The 20,174-nt window shown below is 36.5% G+C and overlaps 1 protein-coding gene across 3 annotated transcripts in view; it reads left to right on the top strand.

Annotated features, from left to right (window-relative positions):
- The window catches only part of DCC (DCC netrin 1 receptor), a 1,035,569-nt gene that overhangs the window by 950,143 nt on the left and 65,252 nt on the right, over positions 1-20,174 (top strand). For all 3 annotated transcript variants that reach the window (XM_074339962.1, XM_074339961.1, XM_019721869.2), the window contains exon 22: positions 8,221-8,286. In XM_074339962.1, coding sequence (XP_074196063.1) covers positions 8,221-8,286 — 66 coding nt within the window. The remainder of the gene's footprint in view (positions 1-8,220; positions 8,287-20,174) is intronic.

Below are 20,174 nucleotides of genomic sequence, written 5' to 3'. Positions count from 1 at the left end.
GGCCACTGAAGGCCAGATGCTTCCCCGGACCTAGAACCCTGCAAACCCACTCTTGGCTGCTAATGCGGGTCATTTCTTGCTTGGTGTGTATGTGGGGAGGGGGTGTTGAGAGTGTAGGGCAGAGGGAGGAAAAGAAGATCTGGAATAGGAATAGGGCCTCGGTTATCTGTCGTCTTTAAAGAGTTTCCCTAGGCTTGTGTGTCTACTTCTGCTCTGCCTTTTATGAAGTGTCACCTTTACTTGCCAGTGTTCTGCACAGGTACAAATTGAACTGTTTCCTTTCTCTTCCAAAGTCTGTCTGGTTCTCTGTGACCTATTGAGAATGGACCAAACCCCCACCACCCCCAAGTCACACCCATGCACCTAAATCCTCACATTCACACACCAGGATCAACTCTAAGAAGTGCTCCAGTTTCTTCCAAACTCTCTCCCCATTCCTTCTTTTACTGATCAATTCACCCACTAAAGGTAAAATAATCATCGTCAGAGTCAGGCAGATTCAGTCACTTAAGATGAGTAAATTCGTAAGTCTTTCTTAGCCATGGTTTACCCACCTATAAAATGGAGCTAATAATGTCTGCCTCACGGATTCATAATTATTATTATTCTCACCCTCTTCATTGCAACAGCCTCTTCTAATTAATTTGTTCTTCACACTCAGCCAGAATAATCTTTCTAAAATACACATTTAATGAAATGACTTTTCTGCTTAAAATACCTTCAGTGAATCTCTGTCCCCTACAACATAAATTCTAGGCTCTTTGGTAGAGCATGTAAGGAGATTTCTTACTTTATCTCTGCTTGTCTTTCCTCCTTTATGTACCTCACCCTTCTCTCCTTGATAAATTGCCACCATCCTTTAATTCTCAACTCACATTCTCAACCCATGAAAAGACTTTCATCTTTTTTCCTAGGCAGAAATAGACAATTATCCTATTTTTCCATTGTGCCAGCTCCTTATCTTTTTTTAACTTTTGACTTTTACAATGCAGTTATTATTATTCACTTAACATTACCCGCTAATTTATGAGCCTCTGCAATAGTCATTTTATATCCCTAATGGTTAGAACTGTGGGTCCACTCAACGCATGTGTTGACTAGATGGATGGTACATGGATAGATACATGAATGAAGAAATTTTGTGCTTCCACGGTGTTAGTATTTACTCATGCTAGCCGTGCAGCCAGCAGATACTCACATACTGTGTTTTCATACTATAGTTGCAACTTCCGACATATGATCACTTGGAGAAGAAAGAGCCTTCATTCGCTTCTGTTACTTCTCCTTGCACTGCTTGGCAACTTCACTCCAATACAAACATATCTCACACTGGCTTGGGGATAAGCTTGTGGGCCATCCAGGTGGGGGTGGCTCTCCTGGATTATTCAGTAGCCTTTGAGAAGAGTTACTCTTTTATAATCCACAAAAGACTCTGCCTCATTCTATGTGTTGTAGTCTAACCTTCTCTTAGGAAGAGCTAGTCATCCAGGAAAGTGCCCATGTTTAGAGAAACAGGATGCTTTTTAGATTTTTATAAAGACAAGGCTGCATCTAAAAGTGACTTCTTAGACCTGTACGCTGGTTATTATTCCAGATACACTATAGGTAAAAATGCATACGATGAAATTCTTTTGAGAGGAGGAAATTCAGAGACCATCCTCAATCACTACATCATTAATGTTATTATCATCTTTATTTTTTATTCTGTTAAAAGTTGCATTCTGAACTTATGTGAATAAACATTATAATAACTAATAAACTTATTGGGCTTTTGATATGTGCAAGTTTATGACACGTGTGATCAAGAGCAGTTAAGTTTTTATCAGTAACCAGATAAAGGGACACAGACTAATTGTAGTTAGTCATATAGGTAAGAATGTGTCCCTTACCTGAAATCTTTAAGAAAGCTACCTTTTTTAACTGTGATCAAAAGATTTTGATCTGTCCAGGTCCTTTGGTGCCCTGATATATGCCTTTTGAGTTTTTGTCCATTCTCCCTTGCAAAATGTTAAGAACAAGCGGTGATAGAGTTCATAGAAGTAACCAGTGTGCCTCTGAAATATATACACATATATATGTATATACATATATATGTGTGAGTGTGCGTGTGTGTGTATACATATACACACATACACCAGGGGGTGCCAAAAAATGTATAAAGTGGACACTTTGGTCAATGTTGCTTAAGCAGTAGGTTGTCATAAACAGGAGTGTCTGGATGCTGATGGTAACCACTTTGAGCACCTCTTATAATTGCAGAAGTCAAACGTGACTTCTATTCATCTTTTGTTATTGGTATAGATTGAGTATTACAATTTTAATAGTTATTTTACTTTCTTAAAATGTGTATATATTTTTTGGCACTATGTTGTGTGTGTGTGTGTGTGTGTACACACACACATATTTTATTTTCTTCTCATCATCTGACATTTATCATCGTGTTTAGGAATCCAGATACCACTTGGTCTGGCGTAGTCCTGCTTTAACTCTGATGCTTGCAAAAGAAGAATGCAATATTTATAAACTTCTTTCCTGCTTTAGGATATTGCTTAGGCAACGTTTCTTCACCTGTGAGTTGCCAAAGTCTGCAAAAGACTGCACAAATGCCTCAGGAGGTCAGGACTCAGAATCAAACTGAGCTGTCAACCAAGGGCCAGGCATTAGGGGTTCATTTGTTTAAATTGTCCATGTCTAGAATAACTATAATTTCCATTTGGTCCAGCAATGGGCTGATTAATACCTGAGTCCAAGCAAAATTGATAATAGCACCTTCTTTCATGGGTCACCCTTCTTAATGGGTCACGATTTTCATAACGACCATATGATCTGTCTATTCATGTCATTCGTTCATGAAACTATAATCTTAGATTTTAGATGGACTTCTAAGTATTCTTAAAAATCAGTTTACTTCTCACCATCACCTACTCTATTCATATTTTATGGCATAAAGGCAGAAATTAGAACGCCAGGAAAAAAAACCAAAAAAACAAAAAAACCTGCCTCTCATGATCATGGAAAGATGGATAATGGCATATATGGTTCTCTTGCATTGTGTCTGACTCAGATTAGGTCACCAAACACATTTACGTTTCCATAAAGCATGCTGTTAGACTTGCCATAAGTGGCAAATAAAAGGAAATGTTTGAAGGAAAAGAAGGCAAGGGAGATTTTTGAGCATGAAGCGTCAATATATAGCAGGCATATTAGCTGCCCTTCCATATGAAGTAGTAACATTCTACTTTCTTTCAATCAACAAACTTTCATGAAAAGGAAAGGGTGAGAAAACTCATTAGTTATCTTCTATTAATGTATGTTTGAAAAACCCTGGGTGTGGCTTATTATTTTGCGTCCTGATTTTTAGGTGTCCGGATGCCTTTGCTCAAAAGTCAGCAGTATTATCAACTGTATGATAAATTAATATCTGAGACACATTTTCCAGCCTCTGAACAACTATGCACTTTAAATATATCTCAATATGATCTGTGTATTTGACAGTAAAACTGTATTCAGGTGGCATTAATGGATAGATAATCCATTAATTAAAGTGCATGGTTAGCCACTGGTATACAAGACATAAAATCAATGCAATTTTTTCCTTCATTCTCACCAGAATTATTTTCAGAGAACCAGTTCTAACATCAAGAAGATATCTCGATGTTCTACATCCTTGGGAGGATGTATATTGAATGCGTGTTAGATGACCAACCTGTCCATTTGATTTAGATTATGGGTCATATGTTTTTCTCTTGGGATTGATTGTCGGTGCCATTCTGGGGGGCCCTCTGTTATCTCCATTCAGGAAAATGGATTAAAAAATACATTAGAAATACCACATCAAGTTTTGTCCATGTCCTCTGCAAATTAACTTTTTATTCACTCCTCCCTGAACTTATAAATGTCCACGCAGAAAAAAATAAAATAAAATAAAAACAGACTCTAGACATGAAATCCCAATGGAATTAATCTTTGGTATGTGCTGAAAATTTTTTATCATGGAAATATTCTCCATCTGCCCATGTATGTCAAAAGTAGGGGTGTAATGTAAACATTAATGTTGTTTCACTTTATACACACACACACACACACACACACACACACTCTACAATAAACATGTAGAAACAATATTTTATGTGGTATGTAAGTAAGAACAAGAACTTATAACTTGTATAATATTGACACATTACAAAGCATTCTAACTCAAATTAGTCATTTATTAGCATTGAGGACACAGTATATACTTCGGTAAGCACCTAGGAATATAACAATGAACACACTTCCTGAAGGAAGTCCTTACCTCGGCCCATTTTTTCCTCAATCCAGATAGCAAGTGACAAGGAATTTATGAAGTCAATCTTTTGCCCAAGGGAGTATTTTCTTGCCAGAAAAGGATGAAAAGAAGGTTCCTTATGAGCCTTTAAATAAAATATAAAATGTAACTCTTTAATTGATTTTGTAGTTTATAATATTTTACAAATTCAAATCAAGGAAGGGAGCATGAAATTTTCAGTTTAGACGTACCTAACTAAAATAATTTAAAACTATATAAACTATTTTAAATAACTCTAAAAAAGCCACAGTCTTCCTTTTCTTTTAGTACTCCATGGGTTCATTCTTATTTTATTTTATTTTTCTTTCTGAAACCATTATTTCATGTTTCAAAACTTAAGATAAAGTAAAACCATTTATTTTAATTATCAAAACTTTCTGCAACAAGCGATGTTTTTAATGAAATTATCCTAGTTGGTTGAGTGATACATAAATTTATTACTGTTTATTATCTTATTTCTTTTCCTCACTTCTATTTTTTCTATTTCTATTAATAAAAATATGGTAACACAAGAATTATTCTTTATGTTCGATAGATTAAACTATTATATTTGTGTAGCACATTTTGATTACTGTGTTAATGTAAAATTATGATATTACTAGTAATTTTATAAAAAAGAAAAACTAAACTATCCATTTCCAATTTTTTGAACAATGTTGAGCTTCATGTGAATTTTAAAAACCTATATACATTGAAATCCATTACATTATTTCCACAAATGTTATATTTACATTTCCATGTGTTCATTTATTTCTTTGAATTTTTTTTTATTTTGAAAAATGTTAGAGATTCAGTACAGCATGCAAAAACAAAAAAAAAGAAAAGAAATTCAGGAGTTTTAGATAAATACAATTGCAGAACACATAACACTTGAAAATAATACATTATTTTTTATTTACATGTAGTTCTTTTAGCAATCCTAGATAAATTAAAAAAATTAAACCTAATAGTGATTTTATACTAATAGATGGATTAGCTTATCCTTAAATCTTTGAAGTCATAGTAAATGAAAAACCATCTGCAGTTAACTAACATTAACTGTGAGTAGGCCTGTATGGGATCTGGTTACAATGAACCGGCTCCATCTGTCATGGCTGGATACATATCAGACATCTTTTTATACTACCCCTTCCCTGAGGATCTAGGACTGTGTTTTGCATATAGTAGGCACTTAATCTTGAATGAATTATTATCAGTTTTATGCTCCATTAATAAATTTAAGACCCCTGGGATCAGACAGTTTATATCTTTGCATTAACTGACTTTCCATCTTCCAAAATCTAACCAGTCCACTATTTCCCTAAATCACTGCTTAGAAATGAACCAAGTTAACTAAAGACATCCAATATTTGATCCACAGTGAAAAGCCCTTAAAAATGCTTTGAAATACCAAGTGATAACAGTGTCCTCTTTAAGTCTTCGGTGTCTCCTCATTTTATACTTTGTGGTTCTTGCCTTAAAGCAAGTGAGCATCTTTTGTTTTTCCCCCTTTACTTATTATTTACCCATAAAGGATGCCTTCCTGGAATTTAAAAGACATTTTAGAGAATAGAAACATAGCACACAAAATTAATATTTGATTCTCACATCTTTAGATGAAGAGATCTCAGACTCATCAATATCCCAGAAATGAGTTTTGTGTTTTTTACTGAAGTGGTGCCAGAACACTAAATTACCATAAATCCAATCTTGCTTGTTGATAACATCAAGTTGCCTTAAAGTACTCTCTGTTGGGTATGTTAAGAGTTACTTAATTTTCTTTTGTGGTATTAATTTAATTATAACCAACAAAAAGTTAACCAGTGTCAATACACGAGATTGCACGGGTAGACTGCTCAAGCTTTAAGCTGCCCTCTCTTATTTAGAAAGCATTTCCAGAGTCCTTTTATCTCACCCAAAGCTCTAACCATATGACATCTGATTTTCTTCTACATAATGAAATTCACAATGTAATCAATAGCCTCACTAAATCTAAGGGGTGCTATACACATAGAGATTTATGCCTAATATATGGTTGTGCCTGTGGGCTTATTTTTGCCTCTTCCCACAAACTAGCTTGGAGAGTGAGAAACTTCATTAAAAAGACATTTGTCAGGATGCTAGAGGAAAAAAAAACCTCCTCCACAGGCTATAGACCCAGTTTCCAGCCAATACAGGATTACTCCCCACAGGAATCATTTATTGCTTTACTGGCCTAAGTGATGGGGTTGTTAGCTTCTCTTTTGCCTCACTGCTTTGCAATCTAGTTGCTTTTAGAGATGAGAAAAGTCATCTTAATATTCATACAGAACTTCTGTCTCACTTCATTTCTTCCAACATTGATCTTACAATGTCCCATGGGCAAAGCTTATCCTCTGCTCATTGAAACTCCAAATGTGTCTGAGTCAAACAAGCAAGGTATTGGGAAAAAGGTTTAGCTTGCCCACAATTTAGTCAACCCGCCAATTTTGACAGTTGCTGCTTCTTTCAATTTCTCCTCTCACCATCCCCCACCCCGTACCACCCCCCCACACACACACATAGGAGCCTCCATTTTAATTTCCACTTCTTTATCTGCCCACAGTTATTGGCCAGCAGATTTTAAATGTACCCACTTATGCTGAAAACAGAATATGTGATTGTATTAATTTGTACATTGCTTGTTGGAAGCTTGACATCCTAACTTCAGCTGTGATTGATATCAAAATAATTTTAAAAATTGTGAATGTATAGTCTGTTAACAAGATTTAAGTTGTTTCTTCACAACTGTTTTATAAGTCAAATTATGAAATCTTGGGAAAGCTTTAGTAAGAGGAGTCTTGGGTCTGCAAAAGAATGTCACAAGAGTAGCACTTGAAAGTCTCAAAGGAGAAGACAACTAAAAATCTACGCATGTGAAAAAACAACCGGTTATTGTTACCGACAGCCCCAATTGGCTTCCTCTATATGATCCACTGACTATAATTGCTTTCAAAAATAACTCCCTGACGTGAACAAAATGGAGAATTAGCTATATTCTTGTTTATTTTTCATATAGATTCAACTTCCAGATGTTTTTCTATAAAAGGTCTACCTCATGGATATTCTAGAACTCAAAATCTAATCAAATAATCTACAAATGTACCAATAGAAATAGGGATTTCCTGTGGCGAAACACCATTAATTAAATTTGGATGATAGTATTATTATTTCTGGTTAATTTCTGGTTCAATTCCGTTAAATACTGCTTTTACTACTGTTGAACACATAATGGAAGGCAGTGTTTCCAATAATGTGACACTAAAGAAGCCTTTTTTATTCAGACCATATGGGTTGTGACATACCCCTCCGTCTTTACACCATATCTAATAACCTCCTTCCGAAGCGCCTATGTGGTACATAACACAAACTTAAAGCCCAATTACAAGATGAAATGTGCTGATCCCTTGTAGAGCAACAAGGATAATTTGCCACAGAGTCATTCTAGATGGGCAACAGTATAGGAAACACCTCTTGTAGCGTAAAGGAGGTCGGCACTGCTCTCTAGGAGCCGTGACCAGCTCCCGTTCTGTCCTGAGATGTCCCAGACAGCAACACTTAGACTAATACTGCTGGTATACCTTATGCTGACTTTTTAACAAGAACATGGGGTAGGAGGGAAGAGGAGAGAGCAGCTTTTCAGAGTAAAATTGAATTTATCTTATTGAATAGTCCACTTTCATGACAGGTTTTTTTCTCCCACATAGAAAATAACATCTTCTCATAAGGTATGGTGGTATTAACATTCTCAGGCTTTCTTTGAGATAGCCAACATAATCTTGTTCAATTGTTGGTGTACTTTAAAATATTTATTATTTCTTTCTGTTTGTTTTGTTACGTTTGTGCTTTCATATTGTATATCCACTAACATTCTGATATACTTTCCCAATGAATAGGTCGTCATGGAGATGGAGGTTATTGGCCAGTTGATACTAACTTGATTGATAGAAGCACCCTCAATGGTAAGTACGTACATTACGTTATATTGGATTAGGTATATTAATTAAATGGTTAATTCTAGAGTGTCTGAGGCAAGTTTTCAATTGAATCCAAGTTCCAAGACCCTCAGACTTAGGTAGGGTCTTGGTGGGAAGAATAGCAACACAAAGTTATTACCAAACCTGTAGCATATTCCATCAGGACACAAGGCTGCTGAGACGTGACAAGTATACAAAACAGTCAGAAAAGCCCAGGCATAGAGAATTTTATCAATGGCACAAGGCTGTTAAATACCTAGATTTTACAGTATTATATGCATTTTAAATATTTCCAAAATTTTAATTTTATTAGATAGAGATGATATCTAAGACAGGGTTAACTGAAATCCACTTGGTTTCATGAATTGATGTTACTGGTACATGTTGCCTGAAGAGAATGTTTCCTCTTCAAAGTCCTCTAGCACCTTGTTGCTAATTTTCCTTCACATTGTCAAGAGGAGACATTGATTTCTGCTCATCCTAAAGGAGCATTCACACACATCTGTTGGCTTTGACAAAGACCAGATGGAGGTAATACTAGAACTGCATGGAAGAAGCAGTCTGGTATTGGAGATGTCTTCTAGAATTTTATCCTGAGTTTTGCTGACAGAAACTTTGGGAAGTTGGATTAATACAACCCAAACTCCCAGGCACTGATGCGTATGTGATAACTTCCTCCTATGGTTTTTTTTTTTTTTTTTTTTTTTTTGCTTGTTTGTTTGTTTGTTTTAAATGTTGCTATTGCTGTTGTTTGGCATGGTTTACTAAAAACATACTTCATATTTTCAAAATACAAATGTCAACACATGAACCTATCACCAAGGTTAAGATATAAAATATTCCACATAAAATTGAAAGCTCTTATATGTCTCTGCCTTATCACATCTCCATCGTTCCCTCCAGTTCTCACTGTGATGTAACCACTCTCCCAAATATGTTTATCATATATGTATATGTCTCCCTAAACATTGTGGTATTATTATACATGTTTATGACCTTATAGAAATAAACTTATCGTACTATCTGTATCCTGCTGCAGCTTGCATTTCTCTTTAACTATGTTTTTAAGCTTTATTCTTGTATTTGCAAATAGCTCTCCTTCATTTCTCTTTGCGGCTATATAGTTCGCTATGTTAGGAAAATAACATGATTCTCTTAAGCAGATTTTCATGAGAAATTTGATTAATTAATAGCTAAATATCCATTTGGGTGGTGTTCTGTTAAAAAAAAAAATCCACATGAGAAGCCAAAATTGCAATTTAAAAGTTGCTTGCTGACCGTGAAATTAGAATATGGGAGTGAGTTAAGTGATTATTTCCTATCACAGGCTATGATAATCTAATGCACACATTTCTAAAGAGGATGTTATATCTGGGGAGTAGACTGGAGAGGCTCAGTGTCCCCTCGCCGCTAGGCAGTGGTGGACTCAGGTATATATTTTTACCTGTTGACTCTTCCTTTCCAGGTGCTAAACATACCCTGCTCTTACATTCATGCATTTTGTTTAACCAGACAAGTACAATTTCTTACATTTAAGTTTCCTCACTATATTCCAATCAAGCCTCTCTAAGGTTATTTCCAGAGTATTCTCTCCAGCTTGCTACAACCTTCACCACTTCGTATTCTCTCTTACACAGGTCTTCTTTCCTCCTTGCAGTAACATTATTGTCTTTCGTAGGTATTTGAGCTTTAGGTCCCTGTGATAGCTAAAGCCTGGCTCTCATAGTTCCTCGGATCGGATATACACAAGGGATACTTGGTGAGCTCAAAGTAGACATATGAGAGATGGGATGTGTTGAGAAGGAAAACAGACCACGGGCATGCTCCCTAAAATGGGTTTAGATATGGTAGCTCCTTCCCCCAAACGTCGCAAGTTTCATTCTCTTGCCTCACATGTTATCTGAAGTTCAACAATATGCCAACACACGTCATGCATTCAAGCAGTCAGTAGGAAGTGCTGCAAAGCCCTCGTTGTATGCAAGGGACATGCTATGAGCTCTGGGCACGGGTTGAAAAATAGACCACTGCAGGAGCAATAAACAGAGTGGGAGAACTACCCAGGTGGACGCAGCAGAGAAATACATTCCAGGAAGATGAAAGAGAGGGAGAAAAATCCCAGAGATGGGAGGAAGGGTAAAGAAGGTTGTGGATATTGTGTAGAAACATAATCGTAGTATTTTTATACCCTGAGATGGAGAGGTTCTAGGTTTGGAGTACATGCCAGCAATTAACGTTGCCTCCTGTAGAATCATCCTGCAGAGCTGATTTCAAGATGCTATTTGTATGGGACTTTCAAGTTGGAATTCATTCCCAGCCAAAGGCACAGGGTAGCACTTTTTGAAGAGACAGAGTGCCGAGAAACTAAAGAAGGAATCAGACTAGATAACTGAGAAGGAACAATGATCTTCTCATAGTTTCCATCCACTGCTGAGCGAGATTATATGTGTGAATGGTGGAACAAATGTCAGCCACAGTGAATTGTGTAGTCTCTTCAACTGCGTGTCCTAAAGAACTTCAGTCTTGGATAGAACTGCCAAATTTAGCAACTAAGAAATACAGGAGGCCCAGGAAAATTTGAATTGTTTCTAACTGCCTATACATATGAGATAAAGGAAACTGTTTCAAGGGATTTCTATTGCAATATTGTTCAACGTACATATGCATAGAGAACTAGACATAAGTCAAATAACTGGATCTCTTTGTTTTAATTACTAAATCTGGCAATTCAAATTATGGGTCAAGTTTGAAAGTTCGGTAGTTTCCCTTCAATATAAAACAAATTCTCTGATTGGAAAGAAAACCCCAGCCCAAATTAGGTGCTAACAGCTTAATCAACAAGAACTTTCCTTTTCACAGAAGTCAGACCTCAGATGAAGAGAATGATAGAATGAGAGAAATGCATGCCATTTTGTTTTTTCCATTTTATTTAATATTCCTAGTGAGAAATATAATTGGAATTAATTTGATCTGATATACATTACCTCACAGACTAAAGTAATGAAGATAAAATAGACAAATGGCATCCAGTGACTTTGAAGCAGTTTAAATGATTGACATTATCCTTTCTCAATTTTCTGCATCATTTAATGATGTTCTAGGTATTTCTTATTAAATGGATGGGATGAACAAAGCACCTAAAATATTCTTAGAATCCTTACTGGTATAACAAAGTATTATAGGCTACTTGACTAAGGTGCATTGATAACCTCAGAGAGACGTGGATGATGGAGAGCAAACTTAATCTGTTTCCTTTACTAATTTGCTAGCAGATAAATGATAGTAAATATGTAATTTGACTTTTAGCTTGGGCTATTCCAAGCAAATCAGCACAGGCATCTGAAAACTTTAGCTTCTAATTAAAATTCTGCTAATGTCTTATGCCTTAAGAATGGGGTGCATTTTCCAATTAGATGGACAAATGAACCATGACTGATACAACTCCAACCCCACCCCACCTTTACAAAGTAGGCTGCATCAACAAGAACCTTTTAAAATCTGAGTTTTAGAACCTCACATACAATGAAAATTTCATGTATCTCCTCTTAGAGTGACAGAATTATAGAGGTTTCCTATCTTTCCCTACACTTGCTGGATTCATCCTTCAAAGTATGGTAAAAGAATAATGGCTTATTGTCATGATACTCAAGCCAGCTGCAATAAATTAGACCTCACTAATCATTTACTTTTTCCTATAGCATGTCACACTTTTTAAAATGCATTCTTGGAATTCAAATAAAGAAAAACAAAGATATAATTCATGTTTACTCTTGTAGTTGGAAATCCTTAATTAAATTGGGGATACTGAAGAGGTTTCCTAAGTTATTTTATGATGACAGGTAGAATCAAAGCTAATATGTGGTGATATGGTCATATTTTACTTTTATGAGCCATTCAGTTTGGGATTGAAGTGCCCATTCTTTTTCTTTTTCAGTTTTTTTTTTCTTTTAATTAAATTTGTTGGGGTGACATTGGTTCATAAAATTAGGTTTCAAGTGTACAATTCTATAATACATCATCTATATATCGCATTGTGTTATAGTGCCCATTCTCACAGCAGAAAAATCTTAACTTTTGAAAGTGTGATTTTGTAGTTTATATTTGTATGAGTGACAAGAATAGTGAAAATTATTTCAATTCCTTCATGTTTTCCCTCTGGGGAGGATATATCACCAGTTTCTTTTTGTTGGTTGTTCTTCCTATAATTTTAAAATTAGTAATTTTAGTTGAAAGAGCTACAAACCCTACAAAATGTTATTATATTGACCTCAACCTTTGAAAACTAAATTAAGGTTAACAGTGATACTTTGGTGAAACACTACTGAAAAACCCATCTTATTAATTAATTTTTAAATATTCAGAATCATAATTTCCACTCTGTGTTTAGGAGAAAAGACCATGATTTGCTCTCTGGTTTTGAAAAACTAATCTAAATAATGTTTACATAAAAGCTCTTTCCATATTTGCATGAAATGAGCAGCAAAGATTGGTAAGCTATTGTAAGACACTCAATAGACACCTTCATGCCAAAGGAAAGATCCAGAAGTAAAATTTTACGGTTGTTTTCACAAAGGAAAGATAATTGAAGTGGTCCAGGGTCTCAAGTTCTAGTGTAAAAAGAGGCTCTGCCCACCTACAACCCAACCAATATATATCCCAAATTATTGTAAGGATCCCAGACTAATCCCAAACCTAGGTTCCAGAACTGACTTTGCCAGTGGTTGGGACTGTGTGAATTGAGTCACTTAAACTCTGGATTTCAATTTTTCACCTGAACATAGAAAGTGTTAAACTAGATCAGAGTTTCTCAACTCAGAACTATTGCCACTGGGGGCTGGATAATTTTTGCATTGTAGGATGCATTTGCATTGTAGGAGTTTAGCAGCATCCCTGACCTTCACCCATGAGTTGCCAGTAGTAGCTCCCACCTTCCATGTTGTAACAACCAGAAATGTCTCCAGACATTGCCAAATTTCCCTTGGTGGACAAAATATCCCCAGTGGACAACCACGGACCTAGATTCCCTTTCCTCAAAAATTGTTCCAGGGTGCATGTGTCCTAGGTGAAGCCATGCGAAAGAAGTGCTCCAGTATCAAATAAGGTTTGGGAAACTTGTTTGGCCACTCAGTTCTCTTTTTACTAGTCCTCCCCTTCTACCTCAACAGTAGAGGGCTTATTCTTAAGAGAGCTTCTCTGCTCATTCTATGAGTGTACTCTATATTTTGGTGATCTGTATTTTGGTGTACCCAGGGCTTCGAATTCCATGTATGTGACAACTGCCAAATTTACGTCTCTAATGCAGACCTTCTAGTTGCCTCTCTATAATTTATCATAAGGTTTCAATCCTGACATAGTCAAGATTGAACATTTGTTCTTCCCTCACTGAGCCTTCCTTTTCACCCTTTCCCTCATGTCAGATGTAAGGACAGTTGCTTAAGCCTGAACTTGACTCTTCCTTTCTCCCCCCCTCCCCCGCATATGCAACCCACTTTGTTCATTTGCATTCAAACTGTATCATGTAACTGTAGTGGGCCATGGCCTCAAGTTCTGAGTGTGATTGCAATCGCCACCATCTCAGTTCAAGCTCTCATCATCTCTCACGTGGAGAACTTCACTGTCCTCTTAGCTGGTGTCTCTGCTTTGGCCGCCAACCCCTCTCTACCCAACAGGAAGAGATGTCTTCTTAATACAAATCAAGTCTGTCAGTTCCTTGCTGAAAACCCTTAAATGGCCTGTGGTTGTACTTAGGGTAACTAAATGTGATCTACAAGGCTCTGTATGAACTGGGTCCTGTTTTTTCTTTCCAGCCTCATTTTGTGCCATTTCCCTTTTTCTCCCAAAGTTCCAGACACATGACCTGCTCTTAGTTCCCTTGTGAAGAATCAGGAACTAACTCCTGGCAATCAATACTCCATGTTCAACCTAAATGTTACTTCTATGAAGCCTTTTATGACCTCTCTCTCCTTCCAATGACCATTTTGTCCTGATATTACCTCTTTCTACATAAACTTTACTTTTGTTTTAAGCACCAATTGCAGTTGTAATTTTACATTTACTTGCTTCATGATTTGTTCACTATAAATCTTTTCCAGGCAGTTGTAAGCTCCATGATGTCAATAATCATGCCTCCTTTGGGGTGGGAGGTGAGTGGGGGGGTGCAATCAAAATATTCTAATATGAAAATTGTTTTCAGACCACACAATATGCAAGAAGACAATGACATGCAAATTATTGCAAAACAATGTAAGCGTGACCCTATAAATACTAATTCATGGTTCTATACCCTGGCTATTGTTCCCTCTCCACCTTTCAAGAAAAGTAACTCAGAAATGGAGTTTTCATACTTCATTGCTAACAGCTACGCGTTGATCCCAGGTGAGAAGTAACCTGACTTTTTTATTCATGTCACAATTACCCAGATGAGATACATGTTTTAGGAAGGAAAAAGACAGGTCATCTAACATACAACTTTTTTTTTCCTTCCCTGGCCCAACTTGTTAAGCAGCCTCTGGATATATTAAAGCTGTGTATGTTTCTTGTCTCACGTAGTTTCTTTTTGCCTGTTTGAATCCTTTCGTGGCTTCCCCTTCGGGTTTATTGAGATATAATTGACATATAACGTTGTGTAAGTGTAAGTTTAAGGTGTAAAGTATGTTGATTTGATACACTTATATATTGCAAAATGATTACCACCATAGTGTTACCTAGCATTTTCATCACATCACATAATTACCATTTCTTTTTTGTGCTAAGAACATTTAACTCTCTTAGCAACTTTCAAGTATACCATACACTAATATTAACCATAATCTCCATGCTGTACATTGTATCCCCAGAATTTATTCATCTGACAACTAAAGGTTTGTACTTTTTGACCAATATCTCCCCTTTGTCCCCCAACCCCGAGCCTCTGGTAACTACCATTTTAGTCCCTATTTCAATGACTTTAGCTTTTTAAGATTCCACATATACGTGATTCATACAGTATTTGTCTTTCTCTGTCTCACTTCACTTAGCGAAATGTCCTCAAGGTCCATCCATGTTTTGATCACATCATCACACCCAAGGCACCTAACTGGATCTTCAATAAATATTTATGGAATAATGGGATACATTCTGTAACATTCCAGCCCCATCTCTCCTGGAAATTCACAGTTCACATTAGATGTTCAAAATTCAGAAATTTGAGGAAAGAAATATGTTTTCTAACATAAGAGACTGAGGAAACTTTTCCCCCATAATGCTGATTAATATTTTATTTTAGGGAACATTGGGCTCCATTAGATGTGAGATCTCATCCAGCTGATTGACTACATGATGCCTTATTTCAGGGGGAAATGCTTAGAAATATTCAATGTCATATATGAATTTCTGTTCAAATTCAAAGACATGTAAAATTATGAAGACATAGTTGAGCTCACGGTGTTCTAATAGCCAAACTGTTATCAGGGAAGACTGTAATTGTAGGAGAGAAGTTCAGTCCTGAGCTGGAAACTTTTATTTAATCTGTTTCTCTCCTCAGAATTGCACTTGTCAGCCTAAGTTTCTCATTATTTATTTGCCTGTTGACATTGTGTAGCTGTTAGGGTCCAGCCATTGTGGCCATGGGACCAGGTCCTCAAAAGTAGGAGCTAGGACTCCTGGATTCAATGCCTGACTTTGTTTTCTATAAGAGAATTAAGCGCTCAGAGAACTGGTCTGTCAATAAGCTTACTGCAGGGGTTTTGAGTGAAAATATAAGAAACATAAAACATTTTTGAAAGCCTACAAAGTATTATAAAAACGAAAGACAATATTTCACTAAACTTATTTTCCTAATCATTGCCAAGTCTTTAAGACCCATCAGATTATGAATTATATGTTTGCTTTTGTTAAATTTAATAGGGAAATAAGTCAGACAGAAAAAGTCGAGAACCATATGATTTCACTGATATGTGGTGTCGTGCAGGAGACCCTGCTCGCTGCGCCATTTGTCGTGCAGGGCGTCATGCGGGGCGTCCAGCAGGGTCTCTGCTCCCGCTCCCCACAAGAGAATGCAGGATATGGTGAGGCCAAAAAGGAACACCCACGGAGCCATAAGTAGGGGAGTCATATCACTATATTCTCTCTGGCGGCATCCGCCTCTCGGCAATCCGCTCTTGTTAGCTCAGCCACCATCTTCTTGCTAGCCCCCACCTTTTCTGCCAGCATAGCCACTGCAGTTATATTAGTGGCCAATGGCTCACTGGTTACAGCTGACGGCCAACTAGCCACAACTGATGGCTATCCAATCACAGCTGATGGCCATTTACTACCTGAGCCAGCACCTTTCTATGTGAGGCCAGAGCCTGGAAATTGCTTTCTGGGGCTCTGTCCTCACATGTGGGATATAAAACTGCAAGCAACAAAGGAGCAAGACAAACAAAGAAACAAAAACTCATAGATATAGACAATAGTTTAGTGGTTACCAGAGGGTAAGGTGGAGAGGGTAAGATGAGGGTAAACGGGGTCAAATACATGGTGATAGAAGGAGAACTGACTCTGGGTGGTGAGCATACAATGTGATAGATAGATGATGTATTACAGAAATGTACACTTGAAACCTATGTAACTTTACTAACTATTGTCACCCCAATCAACTTTAGTTTTAAAAAATTTAATAGAAAAATCATGAAATCTTTTAGGGAGATCAAACATCATGAAAATAAAAATGGATGGAGTGCTCATGGGATTTGAAAAAGAGTCAATTCCCTTCTCACTGATGTCAGTGAATCATCTAGGTCTTGCTTACAGATACTGGATACCTGCAGTATTATGCACACACTAGGAACAGTTGCATGAGGATACTATATTTTTCTTTAACTTGGAAAAGTCACATGGAATGAAATAAACTGAGCTGCTTCACAATGTCTGTTGAGCGCCAATTGCAGGGCCTGAGGTCTTTGTGTTGCATCCATTATCTCATGAAATAAACACAGTGTCCTGAGGCTATTTGTAAGCCTTTGAATTACACCATGCAGCAAGCATCCCCTCAGAAGCCTGAAAGGTGGTAAATGTCATTTTGCCCCTTTTGGAGTCAGGCTGTCTCCCAGAATCCTTGACTGTACGAGTCTAGATTTGTGAGTCTAAAATGCCCCCTAATTTGCAGCAGCCTTTTGAGGTATATTAAACATACAGTCTATCTTCATTATTCACAGATTCTGTATCTGTGAATTCACCGACTTGCTAAAATTTCTTTTGAACCCCCAAAATCAATACTTGCGGTGCTTTTGTGGTCATTCGTGGACTATGTGGAACAAAGTTTGCTTAGCCCAGTGCTCACAGACTCGGTTGAGATGAAACAAGGAGACACTCTGCCTTGTTGTTTCAGCTTTCATAGCTACTGTAAACAGTGTCCTTTCCATGATATATTTAGTGCCAATTTTTCTCAGTTTTGTATTTTTTGTCGATGATTTCTATATAAAGTGGCCCTTGCATGGGATGTTGAATGTTGTCAAGTGCTCTTATGCTCAAAAGGCTGTGATGTACCTTTCAGAGAAAATGTGTGGGCTAATTAAACATCACTCAGGCATGATGAGTGTAGTTCTAGTACTGTCAGCTGTCAATTCAATTTGATGAATCAATAATATTTTAAACAAGGTATCTTTAAACAGAAACACACATAACCCATGGTCATATGTTATGGATTGGCTGATAAAATTTTCTCACCACAGGCTCACAGGAACCTAACCCTGTATTTCCTCTAGAAGCAACACTTACTATTCTCTAATTCTCTGTTTCTGGAAACTTCATAGACTACAACCTGTGCAAATAAAAAGGATCAACTACAACTAGAGACACCATTGCACTTGACTTTCTTAACTGCCAATTCGATGTCAGATATTCTGATTATTCAGCTTTTGAATTGAGATTGGGGAATTAATGAAAGACCTTGAAAGCCGACTTTTGAACTGATGGGGACATTTATGAGGAAGTCATAAAGGATTGGGATGGGAGATTCATAAGGGGAGTTCGCGTGAACCCTTACTCTACGAGGGGAATGACATCAATATGATCCCACTAATGCTCAGCTGTCATTATTTTTTGACTTGAAAAATGATGTTTTCTTGGGTGCAAAGAAAGAAAGAAGAGTAGAAATTTGAAAAATTCTCGTTTACAAGGTTTTAAAAAATGTTCATAAAGTGTACTGCTGTGTATAACTGAAACTGAATTTGTCGGAAACGGTGAACTCTTAAATTTAAGTCATGCTAATAAAAATCCACACTAATAAAGATCCCCTACTGTCTGCATTGTAAGCTCTCACATAAAAGGTTAATTCATTCCAATGAATTAGTTTATTAAGCACATAAAGGACAGATTGAGAAACTACTGTAAAATGACTTTTTAAATTATAAGTAAAACTATGATACAAAAAGTTCTGACCTTTCATTACTTGCCCCATTTCTTTGTAGTAAAAGTAAAATTACTTCCAGGAAACCTATTTCTTTCATTTATAACCAGAACCTTTTAACATATAATGCTATTAAAGACTTTTGATGAGTTCCCCCTACCCAAGATTCAAGTTGTATCAGAAATACTTACTTTTCCAATAATAACAAATCAGCAATAGATTAAGTTTAGCTGGCAATCTTTTCAAAACAAGCGATGATTCTTCAATAACTTGTCAAAAGAGAGTGTTTCGATTTTGAGGCAAGTAAATGGATAGTTATATTCATTTTTGAGAAGTTAATTTATCTTTCACCTTGAGTATTAGTTCTAAAAATTTTGTAGTTTGAAAGTCCATGCCAGAAGTATCCCAAATTGTATAGAGGTAATTAATATAGCAATATTTTATTTACTGTTTCAATGGTGTAATGATATTATAGGCATTTAGTCTGTATCAGGCACTGAGATGGTTGCTTTGTATGTATTTTCTCTAATTGAGACAGTAATTGTATTCAATAAATATTATTATTTTCATTTACAAATAAAACACTGGGTGCAAAGGCCTAAACGTTTTGCTTCAAGGGGTATAGAAAGCTATTATAGGTTGTCAGAGACACATTCACATTTACGTCTATGAAAATATCCAAGCTCATTGCTTTCTGCTACTTTCTAAGTTAATTTATAAATAAAATCATAAGCTAATATTTACTTTTTAAAAATGTGTAGCTTGAAATGACAAATGTTACATGGAACAGAGTATTTCTAACCGATTGATCACTGACTGAGAGTTTAAAGAAAACAATTTAAAGAGTCATTAGCCATTCTTATTTACATAAGCAAATTATTGAAAATGTCTTATTCTATCTTTGCCTAAATATTGTCTACCATAAAGTACTGCTGTAACACAAGAAAATATTCATCAGGACTTTATGACACTCTTTCTAATGTAGTGGCTACTTTTGAGTGGGATCCATACACCTTCGACAGGTTGAAAATTAAATGTGGTTTATAGATAGCTTCTTAAAGAGAATGGGGGTAAATTGTGAGTGACGGGTGTCAAATAGTTCATCCTTCACAACATCAAAAAATAGCATTTTTCTCATAAACCTCTGCCTTCTCTGGTTCTTGTCACTTTGGAATTCTTATAGTACAAAGCGGCATCCTTCTTTCCCTCTCCACTTTCTAGCCAATATGATAGCTCCTTTTTAAAAATTTAGATATAATTCACATAACATAAATTCACCCTTTCAAAGTCTACAATTCTGTGGTTTTCCGTATATTCACAGGTTGCGCCACCATCACCACCATCTAATTCCACAACATTTTCATCACCCCACAGGGAAACCCTGTACTCATTAACAGTTTTTCCCCATTCAATTCTCCCCCCATCTACTGATAAACATTAACCTGCTTTTGTGTTTGGCTTCTTTCACTTAGCATAATGTTCTCAGGGTACATGCATGTTGTACTAT

The sequence above is a fragment of the Rhinolophus sinicus genome, linkage group LG09 (assembly GCF_036562045.2).
Source record: "Rhinolophus sinicus isolate RSC01 linkage group LG09, ASM3656204v1, whole genome shotgun sequence".
Lineage (NCBI taxonomy): Eukaryota > Metazoa > Chordata > Mammalia > Chiroptera > Rhinolophidae > Rhinolophus > Rhinolophus sinicus.
This window is presented reverse-complemented; position numbering and strand designations above follow the sequence as displayed.